The sequence below is a fragment of the Geotrypetes seraphini genome, chromosome 2, assembly GCF_902459505.1.
Source record: "Geotrypetes seraphini chromosome 2, aGeoSer1.1, whole genome shotgun sequence".
Lineage (NCBI taxonomy): Eukaryota > Metazoa > Chordata > Amphibia > Gymnophiona > Dermophiidae > Geotrypetes > Geotrypetes seraphini.
In genome coordinates this window covers 503532377-503555121 of record NC_047085.1, presented here as the reverse complement: position 1 = coordinate 503555121, position 22745 = coordinate 503532377, and the positions used below count along the sequence as shown (strand labels likewise).

The 22745-nt window shown below is 44.5% G+C and overlaps 1 protein-coding gene across 2 annotated transcripts in view; it reads left to right on the top strand.

The window, feature by feature from the left end:
* The window catches only part of LOC117354524 (gastrula zinc finger protein XlCGF57.1-like), a 32003-nt gene extending 14143 nt beyond the window's left edge, over positions 1-17860 (top strand). Inside the window, exons 3-4 of one of the 2 annotated variants that reach the window (XM_033932199.1) lie at positions 1388-1504; positions 14549-17860. In XM_033932199.1, coding sequence (XP_033788090.1) covers positions 1388-1504; positions 14549-15567 — 1136 coding nt within the window. In that variant the 3' untranslated portion in view covers positions 15568-17860. Of the gene's footprint in view, positions 1-1387; positions 1505-14545 lie in introns of both variants that reach the window. The other variant, XM_033932198.1, reaches the window with a different exon arrangement.
* The last annotated feature ends 4885 nt before the right edge of the window (positions 17861-22745 follow it).

Genomic DNA, 22745 nt, shown 5'->3' with positions numbered 1-22745 from the left:
ATTTTGGAGTGGAAAAGAATACCAGAGGAGCTGTGGAACTGAGAGGGGTTTTATCAGGGAGGGGAGGGAAGATGGATGGAGTTAAGGTGACAGGATACATTTTTTTGAATAGCAGGGTTTTGATGTCTTTTCGAAATGTTTTGAGATCGCACCGCCTTTTTTTGTACTGGAGTTTTACAACCACAAAGTGGTTCAAGCATTTTTCCCTGTCTGTCCCGGTGGGTTCACAATCTATCTAATGTACCTGGGGCAATGGGGGGATTAAGTGACATGCCCAGGGTCACAAGGAGCAGATTGGGTTTGAACTCACAATCTCGGAGTGCTGAGGCCGTAGCTTTAACCACTGCGCCACTCTAGAAATCAAAATGTACTAAAAAAATGAGCCAAGTCTAAGACAATCAAGCCATTGTGGCATCACTGATGAGGTTGGCTCTTAGGCATTGGTGGAATGAGGCGTTATGACATCACAATACCAGCTCTGGTTATCAGAGGCTGACACTTTTCACACCATTGATTTATTCAGTTTTCTATACCGTTCTCCCAGAGGAGCTCAGAATGGTTTACATGAATTTATTCAGGTAGTCTCCCTTCTGTCCTGGCGGGGGCTCACAATCTATGTAATGTATCTAGGGCAATGGGGGGGGGGGGGATTAAGTGACTTGCCCAGGGTTTGAACCCACAACCTCAGGGTGCTGAGGCTGGAGCTTTAACCACTCTCCACGACACACTCTTTCTCACGCGACACTCGGAGTCCTAACATTTAGGCGTCCCCAGTGTATGCCAGGGTTTTCTTTGCCTAAAGTTAGGTGCCGATATTGGGGCCTAACAGAACTAATTCACAAAGAGGTACCCAAGTTGAAAACATGCCCGGGATCTGCCCCTTAACCATGCCCATTTTTAGTTTAGGCATTTTGGGCTCGGCACCGACTTTTTTTTTTTTATAGAATCAAGTTTTTCGAATTAGGTGCCTAACTTTTCAGTTAAGTCCAATTAAAGCCGATTGTGAGGTGTTGAGTGCCGGAATCGGCACCGATTACCGTAAGCCTATGCCAGCGAAACGAAGAGATAATGGAGCTCATTTTCAAAGCACTTTAAACGTACACAAAAATTAGAAACCTACGGTACTTTGTGTGTCTGAGTGCTTTGAAAATGAGTCTGTGTCTCTCTGTCACTTTATTTTATTTCTTGGAATCTTCTCCACTCCCTTCTTATATTTGTCCACCTTTAAAGTCGGTTGATGCACCGCTACTCCTCTCCCCTCCCAAATATCCTCTGCTTTATGGTGCATGACGTTGTGTGCTGCTCTTCCAAAAATCCTGATGTACGTTTTTCAGTAAATTGTAAGAGAAATATATAGCTTTTTTTTTTTTTTTTCTTTTATCCGTAGACACGGACCATGAAAGGATCAATCCTAACTTATTATCAAGTATTAAACAAGAGGGAAATCTAAATGGTCAGGATCCCCAAAAGTCAGGAGATGGAGAAGTTACTCACTCTTACCCAGGTGAGTAATAATGGTAGATACCATACGGAGCGATAGGAGATACCATACTGCATAATTTTTTACTTTACGTTCAAACAATTTTTATTGAGGTTACACAACACAGAGCAACAGCAACGCTCAATAAAGCAGATTCTCTGGTGTTACAGCCAAGCTCCGCCATACTGCAAACTACAATATTAACAAAGAAAAATATTTAAGCAGAAAACTCCCCCTCCCAGTCATTAGTCCCTGGTAATGCAGGAACAGCCAAGGCAGACCATACAGAAGAAAATCCCAACAGGGGTACAGATACCAGGGCCTGGTGTCTTATACCATCAAAATTCTAGGGGTCATATTCGACCAGAAACTGTCCTTTCCTCAGCAATGGCAACAGATGAATCCAGAGAATAGTGGGATAGCACACATCTACCAGCAGGTGGAGATAGAGAAACCGATTAACAAGTGGTCCTATTGGCAGGCACTCTTCCTGTATCTTCAGTATGCTCTATCTCCCAGCAGGTGATGGTCACTATTCGACTAGTTCCTGGATTCTAGCTGTTACTGGAATCTTATTTCTCCTGTTGAGGTTTTCTCTTCAGTGAAACAGGGGTGTCCGGCTGAATGGTGCCGGCTTTAGGGTTTACACCTGGGCCCCCCCAGGTCCCTGCTTCACCCTCCCTCCTATGATACAGGGTCTGACTTAGTCCCTATTTTTCTTCTTTCCCTTAATTAAAAAAAAAAAAAAAAAAGGTACTCCACAGTTTCTACATTGCATTTCTGCCCTCATAGTGCTGAGCAACCGGCTTTTACCGGTATCTACCGGCACTTACGAGCCCTGAGAACAGTTTGTGAATATGCAGCTTTTGGTTTGCGGGGGATTCCGTTGCAAGTGTGTGTTCGAGACATTTTGGAGTCCTGTGTGGTGGTAATTTTATTTAGCCCGCTGTGTCTTTTAGGGCTATAGCGGTTATGCAACTGTGTTTGTGTGCGGGTACCTTCAACCTGTTTTTAGCATGGGAATTTGCAATTGCTCGAGGTCCTCTGGGTGTGAGATTGGACAAGTAGTCGGAGTGGCTAGGATATTGCTGCGCACCAGAGGTGCGTGATTTTTACATGGTGCTGTTGGCGGCAACTCTAAGTTCGTGCAAGAATGGCGTCGGGGTAGCTGGGCCTTTCCCACTTGCTGACGGCACGCATGCGTGTTTTGTACAGGCGGTGGCTTCACATTGGCTCCAGAGGAGCTGAAGTTTTCCCACTGGCGGAAGTCACACACGAGCGTGTTCTCTTCTACTAGCGATGCAGATCCGCAGCAGTCACGGTTTTTTCCCCGGAGATGGATTTATTTTCTTTGTGCTGCGGCTCCTGTGTCCTTGGAGTTGACACCGTTGCCAAGATTGGGGCAGGGTTTGCTGATACCGCTCCAGGTGGGTTACCTACATTCGTGTCTCTGCAGTTTGTTTTCCTGCACAGTTTAAGAGGGACCGTTTATAATCTGCCTTGGGGCGTTTGTTGAAGGGTGATTGCTTCTGTACTCTGCTGCCCAGGCATCTTTCTGATCTGGGTCGGCGGCAGGCTAATCGCCACGGAGTGTGCTCCGCAACAGGAGAGTTCTCTGTTTAATATATATATATATATATATACTAGTCTTTAAGTCCGTTACATTAATGGGTGTGTCTGTCTGTCTGTGTTTCTTTATCTCTCTCTCTCCTTGGCCGCTGTCTGTATCCTTCTGTCTCCCCCTCCCCCCCGAGCAAAGCTGTCTGCCCCCAGCACACACCTCCCCCCCAAATGTCTCTCCATGGCCCTCTTCTGTCTTCCCCCCCCAGAGAAAAGCTGTCTGTCCCCAGCACACCTCCCCCCAAAGCAGCCCCCTTTCCCTATCTCTCCCCCCAGCACACCCCTCCCCCCAAAGCAGCTCCCTATCCCTCTCCCTGTCTCTCCATGGCCCTTCTGTCTTCCCCCCCAGAGCAAAGCTGTTTGCCCCAAGCACACCCCTCCCCCCAAAGCAGCCCCCTTTCCCTCTCCCATTGACTCTCTCTCTGGCCTCCTTTCTCTGTCTGTCTTTCTGTCCCTCTCCCTGCCCCTGTGTCTTTCTTTCTTTCTGTCTCCCTCCCTCCCGCTGTCTGTCTGTCATTTTTCCCCATTTCCCTGTGCAGCAGCATTTCCATCCCATTTCCCTATGCAGCAGCAACATCATTTCCCTCCTATCCCCCCCTTTCCTGTGTAGAAGCAGTAGCAGCATTTTCCTTCACTCCCCCTTTCCCTTCTCTTACCTTCTCTTCCCTGCTCCGTTCGGCCACTCCCCCTTCTTTTACTGCCGTTGTCCCTGCCGCTGGGTTGGCTGCCACGGATCACACACCACAGTGGCAGGCAACACGAAATCCTAAGTGCGCATGTACGCTTAGGGTTTTATTATATAGGATAGCTGCCTGGTGAGGTTATACAGGTTGGCCTGTTTTGTTCTTATTAGTGCATCTCTGCAGCATGGCATGCAGCTGATTGCGCTTGAGATTTGAGTGGAGGTTTTCAGGTCGGCCGAGCAAGATAACTTGGTAGAACTTCTACTCTTTTTTATGCCTCTACAGCGCTGCCTGTGTCTGATAATGCTATAGTAATAATTGCTGCCCGAATGCAACAGTATCTAGGGGCGTCATGGCTCTTCGCTTTTTCATATGGGCAACACTGTCTTTATATAAATCCAAGGTGCCAGGACCTACAGGTTCAGGGCTTATCACGCCAGATTCTACGGTAGCCAAGGATTGCAAGCCCTATGTGGCGGTTGGCTTCATCCTTGGAGTTCTTTTTAGGAGTGCAAATCTTGTCTTCTATCCGTCAAAGTGCAGCTCATTTTCAAATGGGGCAGTGTATTCAGCTCCCAGATTAGGCCAAGTGCACCTTTCCTTTAAGGGCAGTGGGTTCTTGGAGAAGTTTGCATGAAGTTAATACTGGATTTTAGGGTTTCCGGATAGCAGAGATTCCCGCACCTTACTCCTGGGAGTTCTTTGAGTGTTTTCACCTTCAGGGTTCTGATTTCCACATTGTACTATGTTTCTTGTTACATCACAACACTGGATTTTTTGCAGGAAAGTTACTTCTTTCTGAACTTACGACCATTCTCCTGTCCGTTCGCCAACATTCTGTGTTTCACTCTGAATGGGAGGGCTTGATCTCCTCCATGCTTTTGGCATTCTCACAAAGACATAGCCACAATGATGTCAGGTCAGGGGCCTGTTGATATTTTTCGAGATGATTGCAACTTTGAATCTTCTTCTCCCGTTTCCACTTCTTTCTTGGGGTCGCCATATATTCAGCTTCCATAAGGTTGCGTCGCTGCGAGACCTTCTATGTGTTCTTGGAACTCGAGGTAGTAGTTTCAGTTTTATTTCCTAGTTCCCTGCAACAGGGAATTAGTCAGACTGGGGCGTGATTTCTTGTGGGTCACTTAGTTTCTTAGACTTGGATTTTTCCAGCCTGGTTATTTTCTCTTATCAGAACCGGATGATTTCTTTCTTCATTCTTTGGCTGTGCATCTTCACATTTGCTGAGAACTCTCTTGTCCTGAACCATTTATTGGGCTATCTGGCGATGCTTCTCATCTCGGAGGTCAGGAATTCTCTATATTCTTTCTTGGACGACTGCTTGATTCAGACGTCTTCAGCCAGGTCGATTGGTCGTACTCATTCAGACGATTTCTTTTCTTCATTATTTAGAGATGAATTTTCATATTTTCAAGAGCTCTCTTATCTTGCACGTAGAAGAGGTCTGTGCTTCTTCCCAGTGACTGGGGTGACAGGTTACAGTCTCAGGTTTCCCTTCAGCTACTGAGAACAAGAGTATGGGATTCTGTACAGGTTCTAGGATCTGTGACCCCACTGGGAACTTTGGCTTGCTTTTCCAGGCGACTGCTACGACTGTTGCTTTTATTCCAGTGGTTCCTGGTATTTCAAGGCTCTGGTTGTGGTATCTCATGAGCTCCTCATGCATTGCTCAATATAATTTGGTGGCTCCGTGAGCTTGATTTTTTTCAAAGGCATGCCTCAGTCTTTGCTGGACTGGCTCACAGTCACCAGACTTCCCAGGCTGTCGGGTTAGGGGGCTCAGTGCCTTCGATCCTGAGCGCACAGAGTCTGGCATTAAGCGGGGACTCTGTCCTTGTTCATTCTTCTGGACTGCAGCATGGTCAGGCTGCCGTTTCAGGAATTTCTGACCTTTCTTCCGGAATGACGATGATGGTCTTTTTGGCCGGTGTTCTTACAGTGGTATGTCTCTGCAGCCTGGAAAGTACCTGATGTCCTCTGTTGGCGAGTAAAGTAGTGGTTCTGCTTCGATGGGTGGAACCTCCTCTTCGTCTTCTGTCAGCGCATAGTTTTCCAGGACAGGAAAAGGGTTTAGCTGGCCTTTCTCACCTCAACATCTGAGCAGGGACCGTCAATTGAATTTATTTATTTATTTATTTATTTATTTATTTAGATTTTTATCCCGTCCTCCCAGTAGCTCAGAACGGTCTACAAGTGAACATACACAATGGAGAGTAATTTGACATATAAGAAGTACAACAGGTTTAAATGTTTGGACTATAAGAATGTGATGTAATTTAAATAAAAGGAGAATAAGCAAATTAAGAGTAGACTTTACATATAAGTAGTTTAGTTTAAGAACAGTTCTATGAGTTTAGATACAGTTTGTCAGTGTAAGGACTAGGAGAGGACTATATTGAAATTTAGGGAGAAGATAGGCAGGGGAGAGAGGAGAGAGGGGGTTTAAGGGGGGGAGAAGACAGAGGGTGATCTTTAGTTGAAGAGGAGGGTCTTTATCAATTTGCGGAATGTTAAATGTACAGCGCTGCATATGCCTTTCGGTGCTTTAGAGATGATAAATAGTAGTAGTGGTAGACTCTTCTACTTCCTGGAACTTGGGAACTATTTGCTCAGGCGTTCCAGCTCTTTGTATAAAGGTTGGATCTCCTAGAACTAGACCTCATGGCCTCATCTTGAAATTCACAGAATCCTGGTTTCTTCAGCAGCCGCAGGGGGTAGCAGCATTGCTTTTTTCTCACCTCTGGTTTCTCTTTTTCTTTTTGAGTGTTTTCCTCGGCCAGATGATTGGATGGATTTGCCATCTCATGCTCGCTTTTAGGGTTAAGTATTTAGAGAATCTCCAGATTGGGTGCACCATCCTTGCTATGCGGATCTGATGAGGCTTTCAAAGGCCAATCTGTTGAGGTTCCCGGTGTCTCCGGATTTGCTCACCTAGGGTCCGATCAACATGGATATTCGTCCTACTTTGGTATTATGACCTCGTTTTTGGTGAGTTATGGCTGACATGTGAGGGTTATGCGAAGCAGGTTCTTTCTTCTCCCCTCCAGGCGATACAAACATCTTCTTCTGTGGCTTATGCTCCCATTGGGGGGGGGCCTTTTCTTTTCTTGGGTACTTTTTAACATTGGTTTTTTCCAGGCTTCTATGTTTTATGTTCTTTCTTTTTTGGGCGGTAGAGTACTGCCAAGGGCTTAGTGTTCCATTCCTTTCAGCTTCAAGTGGCAATCTTGGCTTGTTGCATAACCTAGGTATCTTACTCTTCGCTTAATTCTATGCTTCATGAGGTTCAGTTCCTAATCAGTGTACAGTATAGTTGTGCACCCCTTAAGAAACCTTGTCTGGAGTGCAGTCGTCGGATACTTCTTCGCGGTTTACGGACGGCTCCATTTCAAACTTATCTTTTGTGGTTCTAAAAGGCTGTGACTTTGAGCACGGTGTTTCTTGTGGCCATGGCTTCAGCTCTGCAGTTTTCTGGGTTGCAGGCCTTGTAAGGCGGGGATTCTTCTTTCTGATTTCAAACTTCTGGGGTGTCAGTTTGGTCAGTACCACTTTTCTTCGAAGGTTGTGTCCTCTTTCTTTTCCTTTCTTCTTCCGGGGAGGAGACATGGAGAGGCGAGCTTTTCTTCATTGTGTTTCTTACAGTTGCGTGGCATTCGTCGCCATCGGTAGGTTTTGGTTGTTTAGATCAGTGTTCTTCAACCTTTTTACACCCGTGGACTGGCAGAAATAAAAGAATTATTTTGTGGACCGGCAAACTACTAGGACTAAAATTTAAAAACCCCGTTTACGCCCCATCTCCGCGAGCTCGGTCCCCGCAAACCATCTGATCCCATCTGCACAAGCCGCAATTATGATTTTATATTGAACGTATTTTATTAAAGTATAAAAAGAAACAATATTCTGAACAATTGTGATTTTATAAATACAAATATACAGAGCACGGACCAGCAAAACCCCTGTCTCCCCTCCCCTTCACATATATCTCCTCTACTATCAAGAAAACTGAACAAGCCAAGTTATTATAGAATGCTACATAGAAATATCATGCTAACAGAATACTGCAGTCCCCAGTTATGTCTTTAGCAGGATATATATTTCAAATCTGATATATTCTAATGACAAAATAGAAATAAAATTATTTTTTTCTACCTTTTGTTGTCTCTGATTTCTGCTTTCATCTTCTTTTCACTCTTTTCCTTCCAGCATCTGCCCGTTCCATCCAATGTCTGCCCTCTCCCCCTTCCATATGTATCTGACTTCTTTCTATGCCCCTCTTCCCTGTCCATCCAGCCTGTTCCTCCTCTCTCCTTTTTACATCATTCATTCCAGCTTCACTGCCTTCTTCATTTTTATCTCTCCTACACCAGATCTAGCATCTTTATCCCTCTCTCATTTCTCTGCTGACCCCCTTTCTGGCATCAATGTCTCTCTACTTTCTCATTCCCTCATCTGATCTCTCCATTCCACCCTGACCCCCTTCCCCTCCTGTAATCTCCCTGCCAGCTGTTTCCTTCCTTTTTTCTTTCTCCCTTCCCTCCTTCCTTATTTTCCTTCTCCCTTCCCTCCTCCCTCTATCCAATATTAACTCTCTTCCCATCCCTTTCCCTCCTCCCCTCCCAGCAGCATCTCTCCTTCTTCTCCCTTCCCTCCTCCCTCTATCCAACATTAACTCTCTTCCCATCCCTTTCCCTCCTCCCCTCCCAGCAGCATTTCTCCTTCTTCTCCCTTCCCTCCTCCCTCTATCCAACATTAACTCTCTTCTCTTCCCTTTCCCTCCTCCCCTTCCAGCAGCATCTCTCCTTCTTCTCCCTTCCCTCCTCCCTCTATCCAACATTAACTCTCTTCTCTTCCCATCCCTTTCCCTCCTCCCTTCCCAGCAGCATCTCTCCTTCTAACTCTCTCCAAGTCCAGTAACAGCTCTCCCTTTATCCAGCAGCTTCCCTGCTTCCTACAGTGGCTGTCTCCCCTTCCAGCAGCTCTCAGTACTTGTCTGCAGGAAGTTGCCGGTAAATCACTGCCCTGGCAAGTAGGAGAGCTGGTGGGAGGGGGGAGGAAGTCACTGTGAAGGCTTCCCAGGATCTTGCTTGCACACGCTGACCATCTCCCTCCACCTGCACCTGTATCTGCAGCTCTCTCCATTCTACTTGTAACTTCCCTGCGGCCCTCTTCAGCAACTCGGCAGGGGCGGCGATCAAGACAGGCTGCCGATGTCGGGACCTTCACTCTCTGAGTCCCGCCTATTTTGTTTCAGCTTCCTGTTTCCTAACAGGCGAGACTCAGAGAGGGAAAGCCCCGTTGGCAGCCTGTCTTGATTGCCTGAGGCTGGGAGGAACATTAGTCGGGAGGAACCGCAGTCGGCAGGAAATTTAACTGCTGATTTGATCTCGCCTGCCCTGCGTGGACCGGCAGAAATTTTCTGCGGACCAACACCGGTCCGCGGACCGGCGGTTGAAGAACTGTGGTTTAGATCACCTCTTTGTTTTCTTCATGGGAAGTTACGAACCTATGGCGGCGTCCGATGCCTCCATCGCTCACAGAGTCCAGGAGGACATTCTTTACGCTTACTTGATGGCAGGGAAGCGGTTGGCGGAAGAACTTCATGACCATTCTGCCAGAGCGAGGGCTCCTTGGACTCGGTCCAGAAGTTTTTTCCTTAAGGGAGATTGGTTATGCAGCTACTTGGTCTTCCAACCTTATAGGTTAGCGGTGGTTGTGCATGTGGGGGGCTGCGTTTGGTGTTTCGTTTATTGCGGAGGTGGCGTTTGCTTCCCACCCTGATTGAGGATTGCTTTGCTACATCCCACTAGCCTCTGGATTCATCTGCTGCCGTTGCTAAGGAAGGAAAAATTCTGTTCTTAACTGTTAATTTTCTTTCCTTTAGACGCAGCAGATGAATCCAGAGCCCCACCCTTTCTGGGTGTTTAAGTCGGTTTATGTCCCGAGATTTGGGAGGTTTTCTTAGGGTTGGTGGTTGTGTTCAGTATGGTTATCTTTGAAAGGTGTTATGGGAAAGAAGTTTTTTTACATACTAAGGATGTTACTGGTTCCAGATGCTTGGGCAAGAAGCGATACTGAAGATACAGGAAGAGTGCTTGCCAATAGGACCACCTGTTAATCAGTTTCTCTGGATTCATCTGCTGCGTCTAAAGCAGTGTTTTTCAACCTTTTTACACCTATGGACCGGCAGAAACAAAAGAATTATTCTGTGGACCGGCGGTTGAAGAACACTTGGCTAAGTCGTGGGCCAGACCCGCCCATCTCTACCCAATCTCCACCCCAGACTCCGCCCCCATAATAGTACTAATTGCACCTTGCACGTCCCGTGCCTCATCTGCAAGCCTTCCCTCTGACGTTGTAACGTCAGAGAGAAGGCTTCCGGTTCAGGCGCAGGATGCCCATAGAAGCCACTGCCTGTGGCTTTGTGCACTGAATCAGTTAGGAAGAGGGAGTTGGCTCGAAGATAACGCTGCATCGATCGCACCGTGTTCTGGCGGTTGAAGAACACTGTTTTGGGCCTGATGCACATGCTGGCCCTGTGGACCGGCAGGAAATTTCTGTGGACCGGTGGTTGAAGAACACTGGTCTAAAGGAAAGAAAATTAACAGGTAAGAACATAATTTTTCCATCATGGTCATATTACCAGTATAGTCAAATCAACATTCTTCAGGTTATGGTAAATTCGTTCAATTTCTAAATGGTTAGAACAAAAATCCTTAAACATATTAATCCATTCACTGATCATTTCTAAAATCGATTACTGTAATGCTTTATTTAAGGGTATTACTCAAAAAGAGATTAGGCATTTACAGCGAATTAAAAAATCCACTATTAAAATGATCATGAATGCAAAAACGTTTGACCATGTTTCGACACTTCTTAAAAAATCTCATTGGCTCCCAGTATCGCATAGAATAATTTACAACATCTGTGCTATTAAAAAAAAAAAAAGAGAGAGAGAATAAAAGCCCCTACAGCTGAGTGGCAGGAGGCTACTTTGGGGCTTCCCCTGCCACTTAGTTGTTCGGGCTTCTCCAAACCGGCTCTGCACATATGTCCAAGTCGCTCTCAGAGCGACTGGTTAGACGGGATTAGGGTGAACCTCCGTGCAAATCATTTGCATGGGAACTTGTTAGAACATCAATCGTTGTTCCAGAGTCGGCCAGAAAATCAGCCAATAGTGACTCGCACGGTTTTAACGACCGTGTTTTGTGCATCTAGCCCAGAGTGATTTTGAAGGGGCATAAAAAAGAATCGGATTAGAGGGGTAATAAGGGACTCCTTGATGTAAGGCTTTGTTTGGGCTAGGCAAAATATCGTGAGTTGAAACCGGTAAGAAACGGGCAACCAGTGAAGGAATTTCAAGAATGGAGAGCAATGTTCAAAATGCCTTGTTTATTTAAAAAAATTTGCATTCCACACTTATCGGCATTTCTAGGCAGAGTCCAACATAGATACATAATTTAAAACAAGACAATATTTAAAACAACAATTTCTTAATACTGTGTTACATAAGAACCTAGCAGCCTTGTTTTGAAGAACCTGGAGTCTTTTGAGCTCAGTTGAAGAAAAGGCTGAATGGAGTAATCAATATGAATCGGGAGGGATGTAGAAGGGAATGTAATACTGTATGATCAAGGATTTTCTTTAATGGACGTAATCGATGTAAAGCTGGAAAGCCTGACTTCCTGATATGAGAGACGTGATTGTGAAAAGAGAGAGTTCTACCTAAGTGGATACCTAAATACTTCTTTATGTCCGCTACTGGAATTGGTCATTTCGAAAAGAGTTGGGGAGATAGAGGGTCTGAAAGAGCAGCCGGTCAGCCAGCAAGCATCCTAGCCTATTCTCCACAAACCAAGATGTCATGGACTTTAAACACTTCGGTAAAATGAGAGAGTCTGGGTTAGAATGAAAAACTGGAATAAACTAAAAGGATGTCGTCTGCGTAATTGTAGAAGGAGACGTTAACGATCTTGAATGAGAGGACTAAGAAAAATATCGGAAAGGATAGACGAAAGCGATGAGCCCCTCGGGGACACCACGTGCAAAGGTCCCAAGAGTCTTGTGCAGGTTTAGAATTGTTTATTGAAAGTCAAAAGGTGTAGAAAGAAATTAGGCATAGGACTAGGGCATTGAGATCTGTTTGGCCCTGCTTAGTAAACGGAGAAAATGATGGCAGATGATGACCATGAGGTCTATCCAGTCTGCCTATCCATACCAACTACTAAGCTCTGCAGCCCCTTCCTTTCTAATCTAATCGAATCGAATCGAATCCTTAGGTTTGTATACCGCATCATCTCCACGTTCGTAGAGCTCGACGCGGTTTACTGTAGGAGAAATAGGAAGGAACTACAACAGAGGGTTAGAGGTAGAAGTGTGAAGAAAATTTAGAGGACTTGGGATGCCAACATATAAGAGTTTCCTTGATTCCTAAGTTGGAGGGAGACTTACATTTTTTGAGAAAAGCCAGGTTTTCAGATGTTTGCGGAAAACTTGGAGAGAGCTCAAGTTCCGAAGAGGGGAGGTAAGGTTGTTCCATAGCTCAGTAATTTTGAAGTGGAGGGAGGTCCCTAGCTATCCTGTGTGGGAAATGCCTTTTAGCGAGGGGAAGGATAGTTTTAATTTGTGGGAGGATCTGGTGGTATTAGGGTTTGAGGAATTCCAAGAAAGAGGGATAAAGGGAGGGAGGATACCATATAGGATTTTGAAAGTTAAACAGGCGCATTTATATATATATATATATATATATATATATTCTCTCGGAGATTCTCTGTGATTCTCCTATGGATTCTTGAAGTCAGATCACAATCCTCATCTATACCACCTCCACTGGGAGGTGGTTCTTTGTGTGAGGATGGGGATTCCCGTGTCCACTGTATCTGTGTAGTGAGGAGGGGGGATTCTTTTGTCCCCTGAATCTGTCTAGGTGCAAAGATTCAGCAGGCAGGTCTCTGATGGTGTAGCAATGGGGAGGCTATCATGCATACTGTGTGGACTCCTCACACTGCCAACAGCAGAGAACTACAGCCCTCTGATGTCATAGCAACGGGGAGGCTGCCGTGCACACTGTGTGGGCTCCTCCCACTGCCAAGAGCAGAGAGCTACAGGCCTCTGATGTCATAGCAACGGGGAGGCTGCTGCGCACACTGTGTGGACTCCTCCCAACTCCAAGAGCAGAGAGCTACAGGCCTCTGATGTCATAGCAACGGGGAGGCTGCCGCGCACACTGTGTGGACTCCTCCCAACTCCAAGAGCAGAGAGCTACAGGCCTCTGATGTCATAGCAACGGGGAGGCTGCCACGCACACTGTGTGGACTCCTCCCACTGCCAAGAGCAGAGAGCTCCTATTGGTTCTTTTGAAAGAGTCAAAAGAGTTTTTTCAACCTGATAAAAGTGTAGAGAGAAGCACATTTGCATTTGGAGTCAGAAGGGGAAGGGAACAGTTGCAGTACAGCAGTGTCCTGCAAATTTTCTCAAGCCACGGCACACTAAAGGTAGTGGCCGTGGCTCGAGGCACCTGGAAGTGCACGGATATTGCTGGGATGACATCATGCGTATATGTGAAATCATTATGTCGATGTCCACGTATCTGGAAAGGCCCTTCAGGCGGGCCTTGAGACGCCAGTGGGGGGGCGCCAGAAGGGAAGAGGGCCAGAGAAAAAGATAGGTGCTGACGCCCACTGATTGCCTACAGGACGTGCCTCTCGCCACGAGAGGCACATCCTGTAGGCAGTCAGCGGGCGCCGGTGCCTCTCCTCCTCCCCAGTGTACTGCGGCACATCCGAAGTCTCAGGAGGCACACAGCTTGAGATACACTGCAGTAGAGAGAAGCAGCTTGTCTCTCTCTCTGGTTAATAGTTGGGTGGAATGTGGCAGAGAATTTCTCTAAGCAGCTGGTTACCTCTACGCATACAGCTCTAGAAATCAGTGTCCCAGACCCCTGAATGTACTGGAAAAAGGGGGAGTTTCTGTTTGTCCTATTTACCCTCTTTGTCCTTCTGGCCTGCCTCCTGTGAGCATAACCAGCCATAGGGTACTATAGGAGGCCGGGGGGGGGTTACATATGCATCCACCACCTTTTCCTTGACGTGTGCCTCCCATCACTACTGATAGTGCCCATACGTTTTATGATGAAGGCGATTGCCCTCTGGACCAACTCCATCCTGGTTAGATCTTCTTAAATTTGCAGTCTCCGGAATTGTACCCAGTGCTCTAAAAGGGGCCTGGTCTAAAGATTTACACAGAGGCACCATCGTGTGGCTATTCCTCTCCCTGTGCACCCAAGCATCCTTTCTGGATTTTTGGCAGTACATTTTCTACCTGTTTAGCTTCCTTAAGGTCATCTCAAATGTGCACCAGAGGAAAGGCGAAAAACATTTTACCATTGGACCATCTGAGATGGAATGACTTGTGTGATCTCACAAGATCATATTTGTTATGGGCAGTCTTATATCCCGCTGAAACGTCGCAAATTGAAGGTTTAGATAGGGTTATAAGCAGCATATTGCTACATAGAATTATGTGTAGAATCATACATGTTACATAGAATTAAACATGTGATGTAAGATAAGGCATCTGAAGCCAAACTAACCACTAACATTGTCCTATATTGTAAACTTTTATTACAAAGTCTGAGTCTCTTTATCTCTCTTGCTGCTCCAGTGAAAGGTGTCACAACCTACAAAGGGTCTATGTCATTGGTAGCTTTCCATATACATGCTCAATGCCTTCTTTTTATATCCAGCAGATCACGAGGCCACTCTGGAAGAGAATCGAGAAGAACATCCTACTCTGCTGGAATTACTACCAAGTCAATCAAGAAAGGTCGGTTTGAAGCTTTTCCAGGGTTCGGAAGAGGGAGAAGTGAGTCAAAGTCAGCAGGGATTTGAGCCAGAGCAGAAAAACCCTGCAGGAGACTCATGCTATGGTGTCACTAAGTGCGACCGAAGTGATGGACAGCTCACAAGCATCCCTGAGCGTCAAAGACACCTGAACACAGAGCGACCCTTTCAAAACAGTAACAGCGAGCAAATGACTTTTGCCTTCTGTCAGAGAGAAGGGAGAGGGAAGAAATCTTTTCTGTGCGACACCTGCGGAAGAAGCTTCGATAGGAAATATAGTTTGTTATTGCATCAAAGAACCCACAGTGGGGAGAAACCATTTTCATGCTCTCAGTGTGGAAAATCTTTCAGACAGAAGTCCAGCCTGAAATTTCACCACAGAATTCACACTTCAGAAAAACCATTTCCATGTACTCAATGCGCAAAATGCTTCTGTCACAGGGAATCCTTACGAATACATCAAAAAACACACATTGAAAATAAGCCATTTAAATGTACTGTGTGCGATAAGAGCTTTATTTATCTATCGCATCTGAAAGGGCACCAAAAGAAGCATCTGGAAGAAAAACCACTAAAATGTACTGAATGTGATAAAAGTTTCGTTTATCTATCACATCTAAAAACGCACCAACGGATCCACACTGGAGAAAAACCATTTGAATGTACTGAGTGCAATAAAAGTTTCAATCAGTTAGGACATCTGAAATTACACCAAAAGATACATACAGGAGAGAAGCCATTTACATGTGCTCAATGTGGTCAAAATTTCATTAATCAAGCACATCTCAAAAGGCATCAAATGGTTCACACAGGGGAAAAGCCACATTCATGTTCTGAGTGTAATCAAAGCTTTACTCGTGTAACATATCTGAAAAAGCATCAAAGGATCCACATAGATAGACAGAGGAGAAATAAGCAAATTTGAACGCATCTCCCTTGTCATTTTAATAGTGCTGCTAGACGTACGTTAAAACATTCAAGAGAAAGTCCCTGCTTAGTAGAGCTTACAATCTAATCAAACAGAGAAACAGGACAAGTAGGGGGTTAGGGAGTTTCTCAGGCATGGGTGCTTTATATATTATAAGACTAGTATATAAACTTGCTAGAATGGAAAAATGTATATAAATAAGAGTAGACTGAAGGTGAAATAAATTTAGAATGGTTAAACATTACTCCCACAGAATGGCCTGAAGTAACAGTAAAAGAAATAGAAAACAGATTAAATAGAGCCCCAAATTGGAAGAGTCCTGGCCCTGATGGAGTGACCAATCCTTTACTCAAACAATTATCATCATCAGCAGCAGCTTTGGTATTGTAGACTACCCTCTTAAAGACTTTGAAGAAAAACATGTACAAATGAGAAAACTCCATGCTCTCAAGATCATCTATAAGAATCTATGTACGTTCCTAGATCTGAAGGAGGGATGGGTTTCATTGAGCTACTTTCATAAGCCTCTAGGCTTATCTAATGATATCATCAGATCCTAATGCACAAGAGGTGTTGAAATATGAAAGAGAACTTCCAGAATCTACTTTCATGATGTAACTTTGTCAAGCATTCTGATGAGTGGAAGGAATAGGTGAAAAACTGTTAATACCAAAAAGGAAGGAAGCAACAGAATTTACAAAATGAGAGAAAATACTCTTCAAGGAATTGGATCATCAGGGGAGAAACAACAAGTGGCAAATGCATAAGTACAGCAGGAAATAGAAATTACTCCAGGAATCATTCATGGATCAACATCAGACATGTAAATGGTTAAGGAGAGGGGAATTGAACCTAGGGGTGAGTGATCAATAGTGGGTTATCCAGCTGAACCCACAAGTTGACTGCAGAAGGATATCGCACATCTTTCAACTTCATCTCCTTCCTAATGGGCTGGCTCCTGCTCCCTCAGTTTGTACCAAAGCAGTCAAGAACCACTGTAATAGGAGGCATAACAGAAAGGAGGGGAACGGGGAATCTCCCCAATACACTTCTGTTCTGCTTTGCAACAGCCATAACAAAGGATGTTAGTAAAACTCATGATAAAATCTGCGTACAACCAGCGCTAACATTTATGGAGCTCTTAGCTACTCACATGTTCTACCATCAAGCAGAAACACAGCTGTACTTTCTTTTTTTTTTTCCTTAGCTGAGAAACAGAGAAATTCCCCAATCAGGCATACACTCTTAATAAGACAGAAAGCAGGCGAAGCCCTCCTATAGGGCGGGGCTTCAGGACTACTAGACACATCTACAAGAAACAGATTATCGAGGTAAGAACCTAATCTTTCTTTCTAGTGCAATGTGTCTACTAGTCCTGAACACTAGGGATATACAAAAGTAGTCCCCTGAATCTAGGGCACAACTACTTAGCATGCCTTCAAGACGGATGACCAAAAAGCGGCATCCTTCCTTGCTGCCATGTCCACTCTATGAAACTAGGTAAAGGTATGTAGCTGCTCTACAAATCTCCTTAGGCAAAACTGCATGAGCCTTTGTTAACGAGAAAGCCACACTTCTGGTGGAATGTGCTTTCAGTGAGATTGGTAGCTGCTTACTGCAGCAACGTGCACAGAAGAAATCGCTATTCTAATCCATCTGAATATAGAAGCCTTAGATGCAGTCTTCCCTCGCTTAGTTTGACTTGTCAGAACAAAAAGATGATCTGAGACTTGAAATTCTTTGGTCAAGGTAATGGAGAACAACTCTCCTGACATCCAGTATCTTTAAATATTTTGTCCTTTTTCCTTAACCCTATGCCAATGTTGGGTTTCCCTCTGATGTCACTTCCTGGCCCCGCGACCTGGAAGTGATTCAGAAGGGAACTAGGACAGTGTGAGCAACAGGCAGGAGAAGTTAACTTACGCTGTTGAAGATCTACAATAATTACCTACTAACTTTAAGAAGCCTTCTATTACCAAACCACACTCTCTGTGAACAAATCACACTACATAACTGTTTTCTTTATAAAATAGCTCAATAGGAATATCCCATTGGGCCAGAAAACCTGGACTGGAGCAAAGCCTTTTCAGTTTCAGTTCCTTTCAACACCACGTTGTCCCATTTTTTAAATTATTTACACGTTTGATGGGTTTAGGAGAAACATGGGTCAAAGACTGGCTAAGTGGTCGACTTCAGAAGGTGGTGGTTAACGGTACCCTCTCTGAAACATCAGAGGTGATCAGTGGAGTGCCGCAGGGCTCGGTCTTGGGCCCGATCCTATTTAACATATTCGTTAGAGACCTGACTCAGGGGCTTCAAGGTAAAATAATATTATTTGCCAATGACGCCAAACTATGCAACATAGTAGGCAAAAGCACATTGCCCGACAGTATGACGCGGGACCTACTCTTACTGGAACATTGGTCCTCGACTTGGCAACTAAGCTTCAATGCCAAAAAGTGCAAGGTCATGCACCTTGGCAGCAGAAATACGTGCAGAACTTACACCCTAAATGGGGAGATCTTAGCTAGGACTGCAGCAGAACGTAACTTAGGAGTGATCATTAGTGAAGACATGAAAACTGCCAATCAAGTGGAGAAAGCTTCATCCAAGGCTAGACAAATGATGGGTTGTATCCGTAGCCCGAAGTCATAATGCCGTTGTACAGATCCATGGTGAGACCTCATCTGGAATATTGTGTACAATTCTGGAGGCCACATTACCAAAAAGATGTGCTGAGAGCTGAATCGGTTCAGCGAATGGCCACCAGGATGGTCTCAGGATTCAAGGATCTCCCGTATGAGGAAAGGCTGAGTAAATTGCAGCTATATCCACTCGAAGAACGTAGAGAGAGGGGAGACATGATTGAGACATTCAAATATATCACGGGCCGTATCGAGATGGAAGATGATATCTTTTTTCCTTAAAGGACCCACGGCCACAAGAGGGCATCCGCTGAAAATCAGGGGCGGAAAATTTCATGGCGACACCAGGAAGTATTTCTTCACCGAAAGGGTGGTTGATCATTGGAATGAACTTCCACTGCAGGTAATTGAGGCCAGCAGCGTGCCAGATTTTAAGAAAAAATGGGATAGGCATGTGGAATCTCTTAGGGGAAGAAGTTAGGGGGGATGGGTCATTAGAGTGGGCAGACTTGATGGGCCATGGCCTTTTCTGCCGTCATTTTCTATGTTCCTATGTTCTCTTGTTGTATTGCAAATTGTTACCACAGTCTCATGTTGCTCAACCACAATAGTTATAGTTTGTTTTCTGGACTCTACAATCATGTTGTTCAGTCGGCCCAACACAGGGCTGTGTTTCGCTGGATCAGCGTTTTCAGGAGCTGCGACTGCTTCAGGATTTTAACTGAGTTGTTTCATCTCTGCAATAAATTTAAATTTACTAGTGTGGTTCCATCTGCTTATTATCCTAATACTCTACGGTTTGACTTATACTTAACTATTTCAACATATATGAATGAAATTTACCTTATCATAGTACATTTTATCATATAACAGCAGCATGCGGGTCAAAACCTTCGTAGCAACTCTCTCCTCCTCCAAACTAAAGACAGATTACACCCTCCCACCATGCCTTGCCTTATATAGACTCACCTCCATTTACCTAACTTATCTCCACCTGTCACTTTCCGCCTCATAACACATGCCACTCCACCTCCTTGTTTAATCCTGCAGGTTCAACAGTTTTCCATTGATGGATCAGCCGCTGTTCTTTATGTAATAACATGTCAGTCACATTCCCTCCCCTAGTCAAATTCACATGAATCAGTACTACAAACCTGACATCACTCACTTGATGACCCGCCTCAACCCAGTGGCTAACCAGTAGCATATCAACCTTATCAAGCCTTAGATTGATAACCAAATCTCCAACCTACTGTTAACCACCCCAGACTACAAGATTTTCAGAAAAGAAATAAAAACTATACTCTTCAAGAAATTCCTGAAACAGTCCTAACCACACCTACTCTTAACAACTCTTACTCTTAACTCTAGAAATGACAATTGATCGACTCTTTACAACTCTCTACAAATGATCTACTCTTTACAACGCTAGAAATGACTATTATTCTTCCATTGTAACCCCCATTCTTTATATCTTTTGTAACCCCCATTTTTATATCTTTTGTAATCCGCCTTGAACCGCAAGGTAATGGCGGAATAGAGATCTCTAATGTAATGTAATTACTCAAGTGCTGAGCGATTCCGAGTTTAATTTTCCTTCTAGTTTGGCCCATATACCACTTGCCACAAGGGCATTTAATGAGTCTATATAAGTTATATATAAGTCAAACTGTAGAGTATTAGGATAATAAGCAGATGGAACCAGACGCATCCTGGAGTTGTCTTGACACATGTGCCCTCATTTCAATTTTTCTGATTGGTGAATTTCGTCAGGCCTGCTAGGATCGGCCACGGATCGCCCAGAAAAAACGGGTTAGTAAATCTAGCCCTTTGCCAAGACTAACTAGCCAACTTTGTTAAGGCTAACTAGCTAATGCCATGCCAAAGCATCCCTCATTTCAGCTCCAGGCACAATCTTACAATTAGCACCTAATCCTGTAACACTCCTGGAAATGTCCAGCTGACCTCTTTTATAATCTTCCTAGAACTGCAAGGTTAAGGCGGGATAGAAGTCATTAATGTAATGTAATAAAGGCCAAATACATTACATTACAGATTTCTATTCCGCCATTACCTTTCGGTTCAAAGCGGATTACAAAAAGAGTTATGGAAGAAGGGTTCCAACGTTAGATCAGAGAAGGTTTCCAAGAGAGGGAAAAGTAGGATCTGGGGTTAGGGAGGGGATGGTAAGAGGGGGGTTAAGCTTTATCATGGTATTAAGCTTTATTAAAGGATTTCTTGAAGAGTATAGTTTTTATTTCCTTTCTGAACATCTTGTAGTCTAGGGTTGTTGTCAATAGGTTGGAGACTTGGTTGTCTATCTTCGCTGCCTGAGTGGCCAATAGTCCGTTGTATAGTTTTTTCCGTTTTACTTCTTTGATTGGGGGGTAAGTGAATGGGGGGGGGGGGGGTTTTTCTATGCCTGGTAGAGGTGGTTTGGATGAGGCGGTCGTTTAGGTAGGTTGGGCTGTCTCCATTTATAGTTTTAAATAGTATACAGTAGAATTTAAATTGTATTCTTTCCTGGATTGGAAGCCAATGAGAATTGATGAATGCCTCAGTAATGTGATCATGTGACAAATAGTCTGTCCAGGTTGCCCATCCGCAACATCCACTATCTCCTCCCTAAGAGATCTCACGTGCCTATCCCACGCTTTCTTGAATTCAGACAGTCTTTGTCTCTGCCACCTCTGCCGGGAGACTATTGCATGCATCTACCGCCCTTTGGGTAAAAAAGTATTTCCGTAGATTACTCCAGAGCCTATCTACTCTTTAACTTCATCCTGTGCCCTCTCCTTCCAGAACTTCCTTTCAAATGAAAGAGACTTCATAAATACATATACTGTAAAGACTGAAATTACTGCATAGAATAAATATTACTTTTTTCCCTTTTGTTCATACATGTCCAGGGTGGGGGGTGAGTGGGAATATTTTATGATTTCTTTTGCTTAGAAATAATTGTTGGGTATAAGGGAGGGGGGATATTTGATGCGAGTTAGAATTTGATGATATATTAAGTGATGTTAAAGTATGATATGATTGTATTTTATGTTACACTTATTGTGAGTTTTAAAAATGAATAAAGATTAATAAAAAAAAAATGAGAGACTTGTCTGATATACATTTATGCCTTATAGGTATTTAAATGTCTCTATATCTCCCCTCTTCTGCCTTTCCTCTAAAAGTATACATATTGAGATCTTTAAGTTTGTCCCCCATACACCTTATGATGAAGACCACTCACTATTTTTTTAGCCTTCCTCTGGACCGACTCCATCCTTTTTATATCTTTTTGAAGGTGCGGCCCCCAGAATTGTACACAATATTCTAAATGAGGTCTCGCCAGAGTCTTACACAGGGGCATCAGTACCTCCTTTTTCCTATGGCCATATACTTCACTTTATGCACCTTAGCATTCTACTGTTGACAATCCAAAATAAAGTGAGTTTTTTTTAAATAAATCATTGAAGTGCTGTAGTATTAATTTTTAATGTTTAATAGCTAGTCTGAAGTAGGGTTGCCAAATTTCCTTTTTAAAAGAAAGAGGATGTCTGGCCCTGCCCAGTTCCGCCTCCAGCTCCGCCCTGTTTTGCCTTCCCCCCCCCCCCCGAACCTCCCTGAGCTTGAAGGCCGCATCAGCAATGCGGCACATGGAAGGCCTCAGTGGGAGAAGGCCACGAAGCAGCCTGTTTAGAGGGCTGCCGACGCTGCTCTTTAGAGGGAGGTATCTAGGTCTTGCAGTCGGCAGGGTTCAGATGGGAGGGAAAGATGGGACGGTCAGCGGGTGTTTGGCTGCGTGGTGGTGGTGGGGGGTAGGAGGCCTACAGTGCTATATGAGATCATTCAGATCAGAGCGCAATTTGGGACAATTCAGTATATCAGGGGCACGTTTTACATTTTTGTTAGTTCAGTGAGGCCATTGAACTTGTTAAAGGTTCAATCATCTCTTTAAAGGAACAATCAAGTCAAGGGTTTTGCTGCAGCTGCACGGAAGGGAGAGATATAAGCTGGGCAAGGGTTCTGCTGCACAAGGGATGGGTGGGAAAGAAAGATGTTGCAGAGGGAAGGCACAAGGGGATGGGTGAGAGGGGAGGAAAGATGCTACACACATGGGGGAGAGAAAGGAAAGAGGAAGAATTGGGGTGGAGGAGAGCCTAGCCTATGTGACAGCCGGGGCCCATCATTTTTTTACCCCCCCCCCACATCTGTATGAAAAACATGATTTTTAGGAACAAACCAAACGTCACACAAGAGTGTACCTAGGAAAAGGCAGCATCTTACATACTGCAGTGAGCAGTACAACATCAATACACTCATTGTAAACCTAAACAAGCCAGACTAATACAGATCAATCCTGCACAGTCAGTCCTAACAGAAAACCATGTCTTTCGAACACAGAAAACACCTTTGCAGGAATGGAGACATTTGCAATTGGTTTACTGCAGGAATGGGGACAAGATCTTTTACTGCCCCATGGGAGCGGTGAAAAGTCTTACTCCTATGGTAAAATAAATTGCGCCTGTGTCAGAC